The sequence below is a fragment of the Trachinotus anak genome, unplaced genomic scaffold, assembly GCF_046630095.1.
Source record: "Trachinotus anak isolate AG129_WGS33_773 ecotype Australia unplaced genomic scaffold, CSIRO_AGI_Tana_v1 ptg000004l, whole genome shotgun sequence".
In the NCBI taxonomy this organism is placed as follows: Eukaryota; Metazoa; Chordata; class Actinopteri; order Carangiformes; family Carangidae; genus Trachinotus; species Trachinotus anak.
The window spans coordinates 13,911,322-13,932,086 of record NW_027273855.1 but is presented as its reverse complement, the minus strand read 5'-3'; the positions used below and the strand labels follow the sequence as shown (position 1 = coordinate 13,932,086).

At 42.2% G+C, this 20,765-nt stretch overlaps 2 protein-coding genes across 4 annotated transcripts; one reads left to right on the top strand and one right to left on the bottom strand.

Annotated features, from left to right (window-relative positions):
• birc5b (baculoviral IAP repeat containing 5b) lies at positions 1-2,343 on the top strand. Of its 3 annotated transcripts, none has more exons than XM_071476186.1 (4): positions 1-195; positions 843-952; positions 1,415-1,532; positions 2,068-2,343. In XM_071476186.1, the coding sequence occupies exons 1-4, from the start codon at positions 70-72 to the stop codon at positions 2,074-2,076; spliced, it is 363 nt and encodes a 120-aa protein (XP_071332287.1). In that variant the 5' UTR covers positions 1-69; the 3' UTR covers positions 2,077-2,343. The 3 variants fall into 3 exon arrangements, with proteins under 3 accessions (XP_071332287.1, XP_071332286.1, XP_071332285.1); XM_071476185.1 differs by having other exon boundaries at positions 1,995-2,343; XM_071476184.1 differs by lacking the exon at positions 2,068-2,343 and adding an exon at positions 1,607-1,815.
• Positions 2,344-7,708: 5,365 nt separating this feature from the next.
• neurod4 (neuronal differentiation 4) lies at positions 7,709-10,806 on the bottom strand. Its single transcript, XM_071476183.1, has 2 exons — positions 10,627-10,806; positions 7,709-9,624 (listed from the first exon to the last, which is right to left on the bottom strand). The coding sequence occupies exon 2, from the start codon at positions 9,616-9,618 to the stop codon at positions 8,545-8,547; it is 1,074 nt and encodes a 357-aa protein (XP_071332284.1). The 5' UTR covers positions 9,619-9,624; positions 10,627-10,806; the 3' UTR covers positions 7,709-8,544.
• Between the last annotated feature and the right edge of the window lie 9,959 nt (positions 10,807-20,765).

Here is a 20,765-nt window from a genome sequence, read left to right as displayed (position 1 = left end):
ATATATCCACATCAGTACTGACAGCGTGAATCAGATATACGTTGGATTGAGCCTGTTTTTCCTGGAGATATGGCCAGCATAGATGTATTGAAAACCAGGTTTTACTTTTATGACAAAATGTATAGCCATGATTTACGTGAACAAAGCTTCGTTGACTGGCCATTTAGAGAGGAATGTAACTGCACACCTGAGAAGGTAAGGAGGACACTGTATTTAATCAACAGGAGAATTTGTCGGCAGGGAAAGCAATAAAGACCAGGCCTGCGGGAAGTCTTACTGGGCTCAAATGTTAGATGTTTCCTCTAATTTCAGACAGGATGTGTCAGCTTTATGCACTTCAGAATACAACCTAATTTACATTAGCCTACACAGTACATAACTGTTGCTTATGAGAATAATTATTGATCACATTCCCCAACCTTGTTTATACCACCGCTTTTTATCCAAGGCTGTGGCAAGTTGTGATTTACGGTTAAGCAGGTGCCAGATTCAGTTTCATTGCATCAGATATCCAGTGCACAGACCCTGCCGTTAGCCCACCCTTGTCTCATCATGATGGATGAGCTGCCGACACCTCACTTGATGAGCAACACTATATGCCATGCTACCAGCTCATAACCCCCCTGAGAGCCAAAAGGAGATCGTCCTCTGGGTTAATTCTCACTGACACTCCTCTTCCTTCAGCTATGGCCTTTTGTTCTCTTATTGCACTTGTCATCTTTTGTTATTTAGTTATCAGTGAACAACGTTCCTTAATGTAGTGCTTGGATTTTATTTTATAGCGGAGTGTAAGAAAAATGTGTCTGACACCAAGGCTTCTAGTGCTGTTTTTGTCTTTCCAGATGGCCAGGGCTGGGTTTGTCCATTGCCCCAGTGAGAACGAGCCTGATGTTGCCTGCTGTTTCTTCTGTCTGATTGAGCTTGAGGGTTGGGAGCCGGATGATGATCCCTGGTAAGAAAAGAATGTTAACTTATGCAGGCCCTTACCTCTTTTACTGTATCTACTTTCATATAAGCTTTGAGTCACTGAAGAATATTATGCCAGTAGTGTAAAGCAGTACAGTCGCTTCAGATCTGAAATTCCTTTCATCTGTATAACACAGACCTGAGTGTTACCTGCAGCCATCATAGGGGAAATGTTGATTATGATGTGCGTCACCAATGAATGAAAAGACAACAAAAAGGAAATATGGCTGCCACATAAAGTTAATTACTGTTAAAATTCCCACTTCGATTGCAGCTGTTTTTTTTTTTTTTTTGTTTTGTTTTTTTTAAAAATCTATATCAGTGTAATGCTAAATTAGAATCTAGTTGAATGCAGAAGATTGTAGACTTATTTGATTTATGTGCCACATTCAGTTGTTGTCTTAGATTATTTCTCCTATAATTCTCTTCTATATAATTCTCTGCCCAGGACTGAACACGTGAAACGCTCCCCTAACTGTGGATTCTTAACCATGAAGAAGGACTTCACCGAGCTAACTGTGGCTGAATTCCATCACATGGAAAAGGAGAGGCTAAAGGTCTACCTCGTAAGTGTCCATACTGTCTTTGTGCATCGTACTTGTACAGTATTTGTTCCATGTTGTGCTTTTTATTCCTTTAGAGAAAGGTTTGTCACAAGAAGATGGCATATCTGCGGGATGACATAGATCACATGCTTGAGAGCCTTAGATCTCAGTTGGACTCCATATGACTGGAACTTTAAATTTATTGCTACATGAATCTTCAGAGTGTCACAAGAGCATGCATACTTGACTCACCAGTTAGATGCAATGGCAGTTTAAAATAATAAAGTTTTGAGGAATGTTACAATTTGGTTGTAGTATTATCTTTCACCACAAGATGGTGCTTTTTCACTAAAGCTACAGTTTCCCCATGTCACGGACACACTTTACGGAGTTCCCAATCTCACTCTCAGCCTTCACAAAGGCAATCTGAAATGAAAGCGCACATTCAGCAGGATTACAATGTGTGTTATATTCCCTCTTTAGAACCAAATACTTACCATTTTCCTGAACGTGCCACCATCTCTACCACCCCTTTTCAAACCTTGACCCTGGACAGATGGCCTGAAGCCCCTCCCTTTCAATACCAACTGTTGCCCCAGTAACATCTGTTACATATAGGAGGACAGAGAGGGCTCCCAGGACACTTGCCTTGCCCTGTGAGAAGAGGGCTCGGGAAATGCTGAAGGATGCTGCAGCTGACAATGGAAAGTGTGGAAAAGGTGCTCATGTAGTAAACACTCCTACAGCTCTGTCACACTGGGATGCTTCACTGCTATTGAGCTTTTCCAGAACAACAAAAGGTTTAACATTAAAATTATAAGTTTTTGTAAAGTCTTGAGATATACATGTCGTTTATGTAACACAAACAGGATGCCGGGCTCAGTTTGTGTGTCTCTCTCCTGGTGTCTGATGCGATGGTTGGTTGGGTGGAGTGCAGGATTAAAAGATGCTATCCCGTCTCCAACCTTCCACTGTTCTGGATTAATGTCTAATGTAACACTCTGGCCACTGAGCCCAGATCAGCTGCTTAATTCTTTTTTATCCGCTCGCTGTAGACCAAATTGAAGAGAGAATATTTTTAGCCAAAAAAAAAGTAAAATACCCATAGGTGATGTAACATTTCCGATGAAACCGTTGTGCTTCATTTTTTCCAGACTTTTCTTTTACCATGCTCTTAAATGCTCATTTTTTTTCTGTAAAGGCCAAAAGTATTTCCTTGACATGCATGTAGTGATTTTGTGTCTGTTTTTGTAGAACATCAACTAAATTAACAGAATTTTCCAGTCCAGTTTATTGATGAGATGGCTGGTTTTCACATTTAGTTAGGAAAGTGGGGTGATATTTGCGTAAATGCACAGATCATATGGAGCCTGTTTACAGTAATTGCTAATGTAACTCTAATCGGGGCTGATACCCACATACCATGTCAATCCACTTACGTATGTGGGCTCCAGAGGAAATGAACAAAGACAGTGGCATTGTGTGACTTCTATCCCTGAGTAGCACAGATGTGATAAATGCATTTATCTGTGGGAATGGTGCGAAGCTGTGGTGGGGCCTTTCCTTATGTTTCCCCCACCAAGCCAGTGTCTTTTCCGATTATATAAGCATAACCCTATTAAAATGTATTTAGAACGATTTATTAAGCTAATAGGAATCTGCATTTCACCACGGCGCATAGATTTAATTCGTTCCTGATCTAATTAATATACTGTGACAAAGGGTTTGCACCAGTGGCCTCTACTGCAGTTTTCTAATTAATGAGCCTCTGCTAAACAAACTGAACAGTGAGTGTAGCAGATGGACAAACAGACAGATGTTACTAACAGAAAGTTTACAACCTGAGCTTTCCATCAGGCCCCATCTGTTGCTCCTGTGACTGGTACCTCCCTCTACCCTCCTCCAATGCTTCTCCTCTCTCCTCATCAGCATCTCGCTGATGCTCCATACACTGCATTGAATAACATCAGTATTTACCCTCTTGTCTGACCTGGTTTAACCTCTGATAAACAAAGGGTAAATGAACAGCATATTATCACTGTGCTCAGGCTTTAAACATCTTCTCTTCTTTTTTTAGCTGTGTTAGCTTATTCCACTCTAAAGAGTACTGCACAAAGCAGAATAAATTATTATAAAGGCTGGCATGAACACAGGCCAGAAGATGGAGACTGCACAGTGATCCTGAACCAAAGCCACGTGAATGTGTCTTGATCATTCTGAATTTACAAACAGATTAAGAGAGCAAAGTGACACTCTTCCTTGCATTATAATTAGTAGGAAACTAAAATCCCTTTTCAGTTTTTCTTCTCCCTCCTCCACCTTTAATGTTCTCCCACGTCTCTGGCAGTGGGGCATGCTGGCTGCTTGCTCTCTCTCAGACACCACAGCCCTCCTACCTTGGCTTTTTTTTTTTTTTTTTTTGTGCCCTTTTCCAAAGGGACCTCCATCTGTCCCTACACTCAGCCTATAGTGGTGTCCCAAAGCCCAGCAACTTCCACAATGCAGTGGGCGTGCAGAGTCGGGGGGCCAGAGTAAACACGACAGCATCCAGATCCCATTAGAAGCTCTTTAACTCCTCCACCCTAATACTCTCAGAGAACTCTGGGAGGAGAAGGCCCACCCCTTATCCTCATGCACACAATGTCACCTTTTACACCCACTCCCATAGGTAAAGAGTCTGTGGGCTGCCCTCCGTCCTCCCCTCCCGTAGCCGAACGAGCTGTTATTTTATATTATTTTATTTCTCTTACAATACTAATATAATTTTGCTTAATCTTCACAGGGGGCTGGGCAGTGGTGTTTTTATCAAGATGTATTGAGAACCATCCTTGAATATTTATTACTTAAAGCTTGAAATTAATTTTGTTCTTGTCTTACAAGAGTCCAGTTTTATAAATGATTATGAGTTTGGTCTCATGTGTCATGATAATAGACTGATGCAGGTGCAATAAAAAGCAACGTTTTATTTATTTATATCTAAGTGCTCTCACCATATTGACCATGACCCACCAAATCCTCATCATTGTAATTCTCTGCGCTCCTCCAGTCCCGCCATCTTCTCATAATGCCAGCCTTGCCATCCTTCATTGTTCTCATCGGTCTCGGTCCACATCTCTTTCTCCATCCATCTTGGTCTTTCTTCTACCAGCTGCTCCTCTAAGTCCAGGGCGTCTCTGTTTCAGGGTGCTCCACCTCTCAACCTGGGCACTCATATCCCTATGCTCCCTACAGAGAAGTGTGGGTGTGTGTGCGTACACGTGTGTGCATGCGTACTGTGGCCCTAAGGGGGGGGGGGGGGGGTCACTGTGATCGCCCCAGCTTAAAGGCAGGGGGATTACCGACACAGACACTGATTAAAGCCTTCCAGCCTCCTATGGCCCCATTAATACAATCTTAATCACAATGCTTTATCCCTGCATCTAGCTCCTATGGATCAGGACCTTTTCATTTTAGTGGGAGCCACTCTTGTTTGGCCAGTGGATTAGGTGGGCTGCACTAAACTGAAATATAAGCATAAGAGAGAGAGAGAGGGTGAAAGAGAGAGTTAGCTTCACATAGTTCTTAAAAATTCTGTTGGCTCAATTTTTTTTTTTTCAGTTTTCTGTGATGTCAGCTTCCACTGAAGTGAGTTCGCATCAGAAGTAACATTTTATGTTTTAGTATGGGCTCATATTGTTGATGTCTATAATGTATATTAGATTAAAAACCACGAAGACCACAAAAGTTTAGGAATGAAGAGTTGGAGCGCAGCTACATTAATTCTCTGTGGGCTGATATCTGACATGACCTCACTCTCTCAGGGGACTGAGCTACAGGTTGCACTCTGCTGGCTGCTGCTTCGGTCAAGATGGCATTTCAGAGCATGTGTTCCCCTCTATTTAAGAGACCCTCATGCCCTGACCATAGATGAGGGCCACTTGATACGCTCAATCTGTGTTTACTGCCTAAAAAGTACTGTAAGGTCAGGATTTTTTTTTGTTTTTTTTTTGCAGCACCCTCTGAAGTGATTTACTCAGTGAGATCTTTTTTTAATATCATTTAAACATGACAAGTTTTCTTGCATGCACCAATAATATATCAATTGAATACAAAATACTAAACCTAAGAGCTCATAAGATGCAGAAAAGCTTGCATCTTTTATCTTTCTAAACTGTTCCGTGTAACTATCAAACAATTTGTCCATTACCATTCCCCAATCTCCGGAGACTGTCCTGCATCTCTGTGTTTTGTAATGTTGTATCCAAAGTTAATTTACGTGGATTATTTCTATATCCACCCACTCATGTATTTGGACTCAGGAGGATAATCCACATACCCTGCCCCCCACCGTTTCTGCCGTAACAAAACAGCAAAGACACAAAGAGGGTGTGCGCCAGCTAACTCTGCCAGTACTTTCTCACAGGCCAAATGTCTGCCTGTGTGTAAAGCTATGTGTCACTCTTGTGCCAAGGCTGACACACGAGAGCAGAGAGGACAAACTTGTGAATGAGGAGCAAGGACCCCAGTCACCTCTTCTGCCCTTTCCTTCTCTTTCCTCTTCTTCTTTTTCCCCCAGCACACTGATTTCCCTCTCCCTCTTTCTCATCCCTCTCTCATGCTCTCACCCTCTTCTCTCTCTCTCTCTCTCTCTCTCTCTCGCTCCGCAAATTGGCCCAGCTGTCCATCAGCCCCCCTGCAGTTCCCCCAGCTGTCTGCCCTCCCCGAATGAGAAACCTCACAACAATACAGGTCACAGGTCAAGAGAAAGAACAGGCTGCGCTCACAATGGACCAATGGCGCCCAGTAAAACAATCGTTCCCTTTTTCTCCTCCAGCCTTTCCCCACTGTTGCCAGGACTGGAAAAGGCAAACCTTTGGAGAGGTAGCTGAAGAGGGGGAATGTCCTGTTGGACAGCGGCCTCCCAGGCACCTTCCCCTCCTTACAATTGCCTAAAGGACCACAATGATAAACACACTTGTACACACTGGTGCTTGCTCTCACCACTCCTTCTTTGCACTCTGCCATTACATTCTTTGTTGATTTCAAGTGCCATCATGTCCTTCAACACGATCATTAAAGTCAAAACTGAGACTTTTGTCATTAGCTGGGTGATATAAATGCATTATAGGGACCTTGCCAGTTGGAGCTAATTTAAAAAAAAAAAAAGATGATATCATAATACTTTAAATTTTATTGCCTCCAAGCTGAAATTTTAACTTAAAAATGCTTCATTGTGTACTGTATTTTGAGGTTACGTTATTTTTTAAATATATATTTTAGAAAAAGATCTGATCTATTAATATATAACCATATCCATATTCATATGCTGTGTCTCTGAGTAGAAATCTGGTGCTTTTGTCTCTTTGAGTTAATGTAGATGAATTCTTTGAAAATGAGTTCTTGCCCTACAGTGTTTTGGCATGAGCTAGATGGGAAAATGGGGCATGTGGGAGAGAAAGCAAACGATAGGGACTCTAGTCTAAAAGCCTCTGTGACACATTCACCTGTTCCCCAGAGCTGTTTTCCCATGGCCCACAACAGCCTCCTGCCTGACCTGACAGAAACCCCGGAGCAAGCCTCTGAATGACTTGCTCGTGCACACAACTCACACATCCTGCAACAGATCTACGTACATCACTTGGCCACAAAGTGCTCCTTTATTCCAGCAACTTAGTCTTGTACATTTTCATTGGCTTTGATGTCAGCGTGTCCGTGTTTTCAATTGTGAAATGAAACAGAGCCACAAGAATTTAATTTTTTTTCATGTAAAGACATGACTTCATATCAAAATACTACTTCGTATCAAAGTACTAGAGTGTGATATGAGCTTCCGTTGATTCGCCTGTTTTAAAATACTTTCAAACATTGGAATTCAATGAACTTAATTTGAATTTTACTGTAAGATTAAATAGAATAAATCAAAATGGCTCTGTTAATTTGCAGTGTCACCACGTGGGGTTTGTGGAAAAGCAGGAACACCTCCATCTTAACCTCTGTATTTTACCACAAGGCAAGTGCAAATGCAAAGTGTATTGTCATAGCTCTTTTTTTTTTCTTTTGGAAACCTCATTATATCATTAATCTTTAAGTTCGGTCTACATTAATTGATGTATTGGAGCTTCATATAAGTACACTCAGCTAAACTCGGAGGTATAAACTTTCTATTTAAGTACAGGATAACAGCAAAACAGAAGAAAACACATGGAAAACAATTGTTATGGAAATAGCATATAATATAAGAATATTTATTCAATTAAGTGCGAAACAACAAAATATTTACAACAGTACATTATGACAAAAAAATGTGACACTAAAAGAACAAGTTCCTGAAAGACCTCAAATAAATAATTTAAATACAGTACAGCTGCCAGTGACTGACGACAAACCAAGAAGACAGAAACAAAAACTGTGCTGAGAAAAATATAAAAAGGACAAGACCATATCAAAATAAATATTAAATACAGACATAAATAAATGCATTGCTTTTCTTATGGTGAGAGGGACATTGGCTGTAGGCCTCAGTGCACAATTTTTAGGTTGGATGACAATTTGATCTTTTTTTTTGATATGTAGACATGCAGAACTTCTAAGAAAGTTTTCATGTTTTGTTTTTTTTTTTCAAACCCTACATTTGAAATATCTTTGTGATACTTCAGGGTGGATATCTGATTTGGTAAACTAATCTTTAGTTCCACTCTGTAACAATGGAGGGGGAAACTTATTTAGAAATAATAATAATGCAAATATCAACATATAATCATAACAAAAAATAATAAATAAAATATTAAAAGTTATGGGTGCGTGTTTGTATCAGGTAGATTGAGTTGAGGTGAGTCTCTCTCTCTCTCTCTCTGTCTCTCTCTCTCTCTCTCTCTCTCTCTGAGCATTCAGTGCTCTCCCAGAGTACTAGATAACATAAATTCAAACCATTTTTTCTATACAGTCATTACCTTGGCCATTGTTTTTACAGCAGTTTATTCTGGAGCAGTACTTCTCCTCTGGCTAGTTTCATAGCAGTCAAACACGGGTCCTCTCAATTCTTCATGGTCACATTTCAGATGGTACCCATCTGAGAGGTGACCAAGTGAGAGGGAGTGAAGGAGTCAAAGGCCACATCCAGGGGCAGCTCATAACGTGAAGCCTGAAAGAGTGGGTGGCCCTGAGGCCCACCTGGTAGGCCACCGGTCGTGGAAGTGGGGTAATGGTGCGATGAGAGATAGTGGGCATGGTGGCCAGGGTGGGGTGTGTAGTTCCTCTCTGACTCATGGGGAGAAGGCTCCTGCTTCAGGGCAAAGTTGCCACTGATGCTGAGGGGAGGGGTGAGGGGCCCATCGTATGGTGGGGTGCCACTGCTGCAATCGTTAGGGGAGGGGTTGTCATATACGGGCCCCTTGAATCCCTTCATGTGGAGGAGGTGGGATGCCTCCAGGGAGCCATAGGGGGGGCTGGGAAGGCCTGGGGATGGGTAGCTGAGGGGATGGCCAGCCTGACCCCCCACACCACCCACTCCGGGGCCTCCACACTTGTCCTCCAGCTTGTTGAGCATCATCGGACTGGGTCCCAGCTGCAGGCAGCCAGCCACAAGGTTACTGGTGGGTTGAGACAAACCTTTACACAGCATCTCCATAAAGCCGTGGCTCTCTGGGGACTGGCCACTCTCAAGCACCTCTGACAAGGCCCAGATGTAGTTGCGGGCCAGCCGTAGAGTCTCAATTTTTGACAGTTTCTGTGTCTTGGAGTAGCAGGGCATAACTCTGCGCAGATTTTCCAGGGCATCGTTCAACCCGTGCATACGAGAACGTTCTCTGGCGTTGGCTTTGACCCGCCGGGCACGAAACCTCTCCTGTCTAGCTTTGGTCATCTTCTTCTTCTTAGGGCCTCTCCTTTTGGGAGCCTTTTCTCCATTTGGTCCAATCTCCTCTTCATCATCCTCTTCCTCTTCCTCCTCCAAATCTTCACTGCCCATTTCTGTGCAGGAGTGCATTCGGCCCCCTATAGTCAGGCCATGGCGCCGCGTCATCTCTGGGCTTTCCTCTCCATCCTGTGAGCTACCATCCTCCTCTAGCCAGCCGAGGGAGCTCACCAGCTCACTCACATCCCCGCTCTTGCCAAATGGTTTGGTCATCATTTCGATCTAAAGAGAAACAGCACAAAACAATGTTCAATCGATCACATTGCACTACTCCTTAAAATGTACATGTAATGATAAAATGTTGTATTGGGATTGATTAGGAACTAGAAGCAGTGCCTGGCAATTTGTGACTGGCAACTCATGTGCCAGGGAATACAGAGTGAGTGCTCACATTTCAGCACTACAGTGTGGACAGATCATTTCTCTCACTCAAGACCTGGTGCCTCTGTCCAACAACAAAGGCTACCCAAAAAAAAACTGGAAGAAACCCTGTAGTTATTGAAAAATGTATTATACTGTGATATTTTGATATTAAGGGGTAGATGGCTGTTTTTAGAAGAAGGTGACTGAATGGTCCCCTGCTGTTATGCTGTCGTTTTAGAGACGCTGTCAATCTGGGACACGACGGGATTTACTCAGCATATAAAGCTCCAAGATTAAATAGGCAACGTGGACAAGCCACTCACATAATGTTTATAACGTTAGCACAGAGTGGATTTCTCCGTTTTTTGTTTTTGTTTTTGTTTTTAATAATAATAAAACTTACACATTTCGCAGAATAAATACATATATAGCCTACATAGAGAAGTATATTGTGTTTTTAAGTAAAACGACCTCGGACAAGGAATTTGTTATTGTTTTAGGGAAAAAAAATAAAAATGTCCCAATTAATTATTGTGCACTAACGCGTAAAAGTGGGACAGTTTAGCCAAGTGCAGTTTATGAATTCAGAACTTGAGGAGCACAAGTCTGTTTGGACTATATATGTTCTATTGAACATAATTAAACGTAATTACAAGAATACTGTAAATATGTGACTATTATTTTAGTTAAATATAAACTAGTAGCCTATATAAATCTTTTTGTCATTATTTTTTTAATAGGTGCATGTGCTGAATTTAGTTGCCCAAATCTGGATCATTAAAAAGATCGATTTTGTAGGCTATATATTTCTTTACGTTGGATTTAGACCCAAAAATGAACAAATCAGGCTAGCAAACTCACCTGTTTGGATTCAGCGTTCAGTCTGTGTATAGGAACAGGAAAAACCTGGCTAATTTAAAAAAGACCAGAAACTGAGTGATAAATCCAGAGTCGCTGTGTTTCCCTCTTCGCGGATCTGCCAGTGTCCTAAACTCTTCCGCTCCCTCAAATAGCCATGAGTGCACTTGGAACTTTCATCTCCAAATGACAAGACCCGGCTGATTTTTGTTGGCTTTAGCCGGGTAAGCCCCTCCTTCTGGCGCCCCACCCACCCACCATCCACTCATCCAAACACGCGTGGCGGTCTCGTGGCCAGAGGTTGTCCCCAGAAAAGATGTGAGGGCAGGAAATGCGCGCACATCACCTGAAACACGGCCTTCATAAATGACGCTGAGAACCCCTCTTTACATCTGTCTTGTTGTTGTTTTGTGAACAGTGAAACAGGATATTATATGACCTGACAGGAATCTGCTGTGATGCCATAAACCCACTGTAAAAAAAAAAAAAAAAACATCACTTCAGTAGTTATTAGAGCAGAAACTGGAGTCCAGAAAGTTCTGTCTTCATCGCCATCTGTCAATATTTCGGAAACCAGTGATATTATAAACACATCAATATGTTTGTTCATAGGTGACTTCATTTCACGGGGTCTGATGGGTCTCAGATTTCAGTGTAACGCCGGCACCAGTCTGGGTTTATCCGGCGGCCGGATCTGGCAGAGATGAAGTCCTGCGTGTTGCTTAATTTGTAGTTGTACATCTTCACACTTGGAAATGTAGGACAGACCAAAAAAAAAAAAAAAAAAAAAAAATCCACTGTTTTGATTTCATGTCGTGTGTTAACTATCTTTATCGATTGTCGATCTCTTCATTAGTCGGTTGGATGAGAAATTTTCCACTTAATTAAACACAGAGTGGGCCTGCTCTCCGCTGCGTAAAGAGACGCTCTTTCGTGTGTGCGCATTTAAGTGATTTTGACAGCTTGGTGTGCAGAGAGCAGGTGTGCGTTGTTCACCGAGTCATTCAATTGTTTTCTGCCAATTTTAGCGTCATATTCTGCCCCGAAGGACTATCTGATTATTGAAACGATTGGTGCAATGATGAAGAGACAGGTACTTTATTAAAGCCACGAAGAAAATAGTAGTGAAAAGTGTAAACGTATGTCTATTAGTTAATATGCTGTCAATAATACATCAGGTTAATGTATGTTTTGTTTTATTATTTTATATTATTTTATTTTATTTTATTTTATATGGAAAAGGTTAATCAGCCCATTACCACTGACAGGGACTATAAGACTTGACTTTTCAACCCAGAAGAACCCGTGGAAAGCCTGCACACCACTATATGTCTCTCATTGTTTGTAAACCAATCGTATCTCAATATTGAGTATTTTCCCAATTTTGACTACGAATACCACGGCATAATAAACGCCCGCCAGTGGTCGTGCGTGGCGAGCCGCGGCGCCGCGGGGGTCTTTTGTCATGAGTGGCCACTGACAGCCGGGGTCTCGCGAGTCGCACGTGCCCCTGCATTGATCCCATTGTGCGCGCGACTGCGCACAGCTGTGCACGAGGCTGAGGTTCCACTGTTGGCGCTGCGTGTTTCTGTGGGCTCTCCGTGTTTCTGTGGGCTCTGCGTGTTTCTGTGGGCTCAATGTCTCTGAGGTTCCCCGTGTTTCTGTGGGCTCTGAGTGTTTCTGTGGGCTCAATGTCTCTGAGGTTCCCCGTGTTTCTGTGGGCTCTGAGTGTTTCTGTGGGCTCAATGTCTCTGAGGATCTCCGGGTTTCTGTTGGCTCCGTGTTTCTGATGCCACGCATTTCCACGTCCGGGGAAATAAGATGTGGTCAAGTGGCGAATCGGCAACATCGTGTATAAAAACAGGCAAATATTCAACGATTTATTGAACAGACCCTAACAGATGGCTGGGTATAGGAAGCGTTGGGGTGGGTGGGTGTGTGGAGGGGGGGCATCTGTTGCTTGGATGCTCACGCGTGACTCGCTCTCCCAAGATGATGTCTCGTGCTGAAACAGCGTTTATCCACGCTAACGGTCCTAATCACTGCTGGTCAGTGGCCATGAAGGCATGTGGACAGAGAGGCAGGAGCCCTGTCCTTTGTGTGTGTGTGTGTGTGTGTGTGTGTGTGTGCGTTTTGCTCCATGTGAACCAGACATTACATGTGTACAGCAACAACTCTAGACTAATGTGATGCGTCCACAGCTCCCCAGGTAGATGCACCCCTATGGCCTGAACACACATACACCACTACCCCTCTGTCCCATGAGCGTTTGCGGCCTCCACCACACCTGCAGCCTACATGGGGAATTGGAGCCTCGCAGTCTCCCACAATCCCCATTGGTTTCCCAAATGACTGACTGGCAAACAGAAAGGGAATTGCCCTGCTCCCATTTAAGCAGTAACATAGATAGCCAACCTTCTGGAAGAGGTCATGGTTAACGCGTCTGAGCTGAACCAACTTTTGATGAGTTTGCGTGATTTTAACCTTCACCAAATGTATTTTTGTACAAAGCTGTGCAGTCCACTTTTGACTTCACTTGTTTCTAAGATATGTAGAAGAAGTGTATTTAGGAAAAGATTCAGGAAGGAAGATTTTGAGAGTATGAATTTGTTTTTAGTGCTTGTGGTGTAGAATGGCTAAGAATAAATGTAAGTTCATTTTAGGCATGAGCTGATATGTCCAAAAGAGTACCAGTCTTACATTAGCTATTTAGGTGCTGCTGTTGCTAGTAATGGGGGCAACCCCCTTCCTTACAAAAAACACTGCCACAAGTGAGTTGTCTCTCGCTCTTGTCCCCTGGGACTCAGAGTGGAATGGGAGGGATTTGAGCGCTGTGCTGACAGATGGGTCCTTGTTCCTGTCTTTTTTCTTCATCTCTATCTCCCTCTCCCTCTTTTGCTAAAACACAGACACACTCACACACACCAAGACTGCACGAATACAATAGGAATTAAAGCTCTACACACATGCTCCCTGGTCTGCTTCTGAAAGCTGAGCCCCTTGTAGTGATCATAAAAGATGGAGAGCGTGGATTTGTGAAAGGGTTTGGCATGCAACGAGGTGGGGGGGATGTGGCACAGGGTGGCGAGGCTAGAGAGATGAAATTGTGTTGTTTCCAAACAAAAATAAAAAGTTTGGTATTGTCAACTAGTTGTATTTATTTGTATACATTTTAAAGTTGTATCAGTTTCAGCAACTATTTCCTGCGCATGCACTTTATCTGACTGCTATGTTTTGTGTGTGTGTGTGTGTTTGTTAAGAAGTCCCATGGCTCAGTTCTCTCTATTTGCTGCTCACTGAGGCTGAATATGGTTACACAGCAGACTTTCCTGAGGGAGAGACTGACAGGCCTACTGACTCTGCTGCACACTGGGGAAAATCAGTGGTCTAACACACACACATACACACACAGTGTTGAGTTGAGAGTTGTGAATAATGGACTTTTAACCTCAGTTAAATTGCTTGATGAAAACTGATGAGATGAGTGTAAGAGTGTTTTTTTCTATGTCAAAATCAGTGGAACGTGCTGCATACATGCAAGTTTACAACTGCACGTTTTCCCACTGTGCCACCTGCAGCCCACTCACTGTACATGTATCTGTGCCCATTAACACACAGCACATGATAACTGTAGACTCAAAAAAGGCATGTGTGTGAAATGATGCCCCACACACAAGTGGACAGTTATCTGTTTATCTGATTGTATAAGAATATGTTCCCTTGTTCGACTCCAGCACTTACATTTTTGGAAAACATATTGTCCTGCCCATAAAACTATAACGTGGACAACCGAGCGTCTCTTAGGTCTCAAAGTAAATTTGATAAGATCTATAGCAGCATTTCATCCAGGCAATATGAGCAGATTGTTTGCAGCTTATTTCTCTTCCTTTGGGCTAATGGATTTGGAACACATTCCAATCGGGCAGAAATGTAGCTACAGAATGGGAATCAGGCCTGAGGGCAATTCTCACTAAGTGGGGAGAGAGCCATTAAACAAAGGTGCCTGTGGTTTCATATTCAGGATACTTTACAACCTCCGTCCCAGGACATCAACAGTGTTTTTGGGTGAGCTGTTAGAGGGGGCAGAAGAGGGGGAGGAGGATCCATCTGCCATGCTGCCGGTCCACAGGGAGACGGGCATATCCCAGGGGTGTTTTGGAGAGAGAGGGGCTGAAAGGATTACACCCAACCACTAATCAACGACGGTAATCTGTGGGCCCCCATACAAAATCCCCTCCGATCTAAACAACAATTTGGGACACAAGATAAAACCTCAGAGTACAGGGACATCTAACTGATGTGGAACAACCTGACAAATACAGGGACGAATACAGGTGATTTTTAATTGGAGGAATCAACTGCAGAGGTGTGATTGGCAAAGAGCCACAGTGCCTCTGTGATCAGGTGCAAGTGTCCCACAAGTGGCCTAGTCTGACTCCCAGTGTGACCATTATGCAAATGCACCAACTTGACCAGCCTGCAACATAAATTACTATAACGGAAAAAAGCACTTTTCTAATCAAATCGGATTGCAAAAGGGTTTTACTTCGATTGCATTTTGGTGTATATGACCCAAAATAACAAATAACTGGTCAATTTCCGTAATTTCAAATTATTCATGTATTTCACATATGCTTTTTTGATTAGACACTTGTTTTCTTTTTTTCTGCTGACAAGAATCAAAAACAGTTTTTACTTTTCTTGAACATGCCGTCACAAGGTGAGCGCTGCAGAGCAGTCCAGTACACAAGGTGCAGCTGCCGAGGTGTTGTCCTGGCAGGTCTCTCCATTCGGAGAAAGAATAGCAGGGAATCAAGAAGCCTCTAGTTTCATGGTTCCTTGTCAGTAGGGTTTTGATGTCTTGGGCCTGGGTGGGGTTTGGATCTGGTATTGGTGAGTTTAAAGCTTCACAGGACTATAGAAGAAGCTGCCTAATGATGGTACCAGTCCTCCAGGGCAAATGGGAACTGGAGCATCCTGGCCTGCATCTCCTCTACCTCCTGCAGTATGCCCATTGGCTAGGCAGCCTCTAAGCTCCCTATCCCCACAGCCTCATTGTTTAGTGGGCCCGGCACTGTCAATATTAAGCCTGGCTAATGTGATCTAGAGGCAGCTGGAGCAGCCCGATTATTACCATGACACAGCCGACTGAGGGGTGTAATATCATTAAAAATAAATCAGGTGGTTTGGAGATTTGGTACGTGGGGGGGTGAGGGGGGGTGGGGGTTGATTTGAATGACATTAGGTGGGAGAACTGCCATAATTTCATTAGTCAGTTGGGGCACCTCAGAGGATCTGTTGAAACATTTCCTTTAACTTGGAATAATTGAATTTGCTTTCACAACACTGCACACAAAATTAAAGATAGGGAAATTGATGATGGTAATTTTTCCAATTAAGTGCCTAATAATTTTGAAAATTAATTTCAGACATGCTAAGAACTACGCAGACACCTGAATATCATAATAGGATAATAATTCAATTTCCTAATTACGGCATATAGGCCGACTCTAGATAATCTATTTGAAAGCAGACATATAGGATATTCCTGTTGTCATTATTAGCCTCTTGTGGTGGATTATTGTTGCAAATGATGAGGAAAACGTGAGGCACTGCTAATCTTCTTAAACTGTTCGACACCGAGCTGTCTGCTCGGCAGACTCATCAGCAGTCAGTTGGCTGGAGAACAGGCTGTAAGCTGACAGACATCTATTAAAAAAAAAAAAAAAAAGATAAAAAATAAAATGATAAAAAGCTACTCCATATTCTATCATTATTTTTGTTGTATTATATTGCTTGTTATTTTGATGACAAAATAACATTGTTTTAATTATTTGACAAAATAAAAAGAACTAGGTGACCTTGTTGGCAGCCCCCCCCCCCCCCCCCCCTTCATTTTACATGTTCGATCTGCTTATTAAAGCACAAGTGCCGTTGGTCTCGCAGCGAGGGTCTTATGTCGCTATTGTTTTGACTCTCCAGCCATATAAACGGTGATTTCAAGGCCCATTGAGCGCGACGGGCTGTGTCCAAAATGCACTGATGAGTGGACAGCATTGATTATTGGAAGAGCTGGTAGAGTGACGCCAGAAGTTGTAAATCTGCTTTCTGATCTGCACAGCGACGTTAAATTCAACAAGTGAATCCCCAGAGTGTCACTCTTAAAGATTTATTTATGCATTTAGATAGATAGATAGATAGATAGATAGATAGATAGATAGATAGATAGATAGATAGATAGATAGATAGATAGATAGTTATTCTATCTATCTATCTATCTATCTATCAAAAAATAATTATTTTATTTCTCTATTATTATATCTATTCTCAAAAAATGCTTTCTGTGATGTATAAAAAGTTCTACTTGACTCAGCCTACTTCTGTTTCTACTCGACTCCACTTCTACTTGACACAGACTTACCTTTCAATTCTTTTTACCGAGTTGAGTCCAAAGGCTTCCTGTTGTGCAACAGTGACATCTAGTGACACCTATCAGGACTAGTATCTGCCTTTGGCGTGTTGCTTTACCACATGCGTGTGTGTATAAACAATGGTAGAAGAGATGCCAACATACCACAAAATGTAAAATTGCTCTATTGCAAGTGCATTTCATGCAAAAAAGAAAAAAAAAACTCAAGTTAAAGTAGGAACAGGAGTATTATCAGTGAAATATCAAAGGTAAAACGACTCATTATCCAGAAGCATTACAGATGCATAACTGTGTAAACAGCATTTTAATGTTGTAACAGGTTGAGGGGGAGCTTTTTATGTGGTTTTCTGTTTTAAATACATCAAGTACATTTTGTATGTACAGCTCAAAGTAACAGATCACAGACTGGCCGATAAGGGCTTTGCAATCTTTACAGCATTCTTCAACATTTATCCTTAGACTGAAGAAGGGGAGCAGATGAGGGATCCCTCTTCCAACAGCGCATCATATTTTATAAACAGAGTGTGCACTGTATGCAAACTCTTAATCTGCCAATTATCTGTAGTTGATAAATAAATACACCGAAGTGAAAATAACAAAGTAGAAATACAAAGTAGCATAAAGTAAAACATCAAGTATAGGTCCCTCAAAGTAAAAAGTACAATAACTTACATGAAAAATATACTTAGACACCATTTATACAGCCAAGATAACCAAAATAATGTGGCAAAAGTGAATTATGAGCAAATGTTGCTTCACACAACAGCTGTTGAGGCCATTCATAGCTCCTTTTGTGCTGTTTAGGCAATATATAGCGTGTGAATCACTGACATTCAAACTTTAACCACCACAGAGCAAAACATATTCTACAGTCTAAATATGGCTCAGATCATGGTCAAATGTTTCACACCTTAGTGTTCTATATTCCTCTCTTTGTGGGCATGTAGCATCAGTGACAGCAACTCTGCAGGGAGCTGGAGGGGAATATCTGGGGAATGCAACAAATACGACATTTATTCCATCAGCCAAAATAGAACAACCTATTATTACCTGCATAACCCATTTTTAATGAGACACAATATTTGTGCATAAGGTTATGACACCTCTTAAAACACCTTTTCAACATAAAAGACTAATGTCAGTTAGGCTATCATCTGCGTGTTAAGGTTGACACAGCAACCTTTCTTGTTGCTGCTTCACTCCTGCGCGCACACACACACACACACACACACACACACACACATTTCTGACCCAAATAAAAGAATGTGCTTGGAGTCATGCAGCTGAGCCTGGTTCTTTCTATATATATCCCCCTGTTTATTCTACAGTCAAGCTTTTATCTGCACTCCTCCTCCGCTTTGCTTCACAAATTCACTCACATGCTATTCCATACATCCAGCTCTGCCTCATCCACCTGCCAGTCCCTGAGCACCACCAGCATCATCAACCAACACGCCCCCCTCCACCCCCCACGCCTCCAAAGGATACACACAACTGACACACTTTACTTCATAGCTTGAAATCTCCTCTCAGCAGACATACCGGCAGCGGGTGCAGAGATTTGAGACTTTTAGTTTAGGCTGTCCAGGGCGTTAGGAATGGCTCCTAAAAGAGAATCCTCCATTAAGAAGTCTCCTTCACCGGTGGCCCAACCCAGGCTGGGTCCCCCTTACCCCTGCCTGCCTGCGGCTCCTGCGACACCAAAACCGGCTCCAGAGCAGAAGCCAAGGATGCTCCGTCCCTCGGATTCACCGTTTGACCCCAGTACTTTGGAGGTGAGTGGGGCTACTGCAGTATAATTTTGTGTCAAAGCTAATGTGGGGCATTCACAAATTAGGACTATTGGAAATAATGAATTCATTTCATTCCTAATATAGTGTTAAGTAATCTTAGCCAGTCTAAGTGGCCTATTGTCTGATGTAAGTTAGCAGTGTTAAAACAACTTATGCTGATAATTTGCAAAGTAGCTTTCTGTGGTGCTGAGGCTAACTAGACAGACCAAACTGTCAGCATCAATTTGGAATGAGAGAGTGTGAAGAAATGGAGCAAGGCTGTCAGTCATTCAGTGGCCTCTTTAGGGAGAAAGAGGCTGTTTCCTGCCACAGTATGTTCCATTTCTTTCATCAGGCAAGTGATTCCATCAGCCTTCCCCTTGTAAGCTACAACCTCATAACTGTTGCAAGAAAGAAAAAATGCCTAGTGCTATTTGAAAACTCAAAATATGGACTGCAAAGACAGTGGACCTCCCTATAGGCCTTTTTTTTTTTTTTTTTTAGCAGCAGCAGCACACATATTGGCTTGTCATAGCAGCAAAAGCACAAGTGTAACTGATAACATTAAAAATGATGGCATTCAATGTATGTGTTAGTCTGAGGGTCCAGACTCACTGCCATGGCTTACTGGGACACCTGATGGAACTGAGCCATTGTTAACAAAATGTGTTTCGCCTGCGCTTTTTCATCTAAGTCACAATGTCTGCTGAGAAATGGGTCTATGCTTCTGTCCAGATAACACTTGTTTGATAGATTTCAGAAGGAAGCTGACCACTTTATTAGAAGAGCAGTGTTTATTGATCATAAACCTTTCCAACAGCAGCTATTTTGATTTGTCATGGCAGGAAAAGCACAGCTGTTTCTAATAACATTAACCATCCGCTCTATTATGTACTATTACCTGCTGTTCCAGTAAACCTTGACAGTGTCACAGTGAGCCATCATGCACAATACCAGGACCTTGAAGCCAAAGCAGCAAATGGAATTCAACCTATTATTGGCATATCACAAATATATTGGTAGTGGCAAATGCTGGCACTGATAATCAAGTAATGAAGCATCAAGTAATGAAGCATGAGATAATTGACAAACTGTCATTATTTTGTCCAGCAGCAAATTCTGCATCATCTATTTTTGCATACTATTATATCCCATCTGAGTAGATGCAGAGTCTGTTAAGAATTACCGTTTTTTAATTGCAAAATACCCTGCCTGTATTTTTAACTTCATGAACTATTATGTCATCTCATCCCGATTCTCCAACCCTTTGAATGACTTGAAATGAGGTCTTGGTACATAGGTATAACATATCAGAAAATAGAGGACTTTAGAAAACCAAGTAGGCACCTTGACAACCCTGGAAGATGGAGACAGTTGAACATTACATAAGTCCAGACCATTACAGTGTTCAGGCAATCAGACACATATATTTGAATAAATATTTTAATGTTAACAATGAAACTCCACATCTCAAAATACTGATGCCCACATTAGACTTTGCACGAATGTGCTTTAGCTTTACTGCTACGTTCATATGCGTTCACCGTTACACTGTATGTACTGCATGGTTTTATGGTGTAAGACTGTCCCATTTCGCCTGCGAGGATATGTGGGCCACATTAAGACACCCGCTTTCGCTCACAGTGGCATCACAGACATGACAGGAGGTCAGAGCTCCTGCTGGGCAAAGACAGCACTTTAGCCAGACTGTTAAGAGATGTGGCATGAGTCCATGATCTCACTGGCCTAAAGTAATCCATAATTCCTGCATGGCCCGACACTCACATCCTTAACGCAAAGCTGAGAAAAGTCTTTTGCATTAATTCATTCAAGTGGGGTCAAAATCACCCAAGTCAAACACACACCACAAGGATCTTAAAAATGTCTAAATCAGTGACTCACTGATTACTTTGTAAGATTAAGGACAGACTGATTAAATC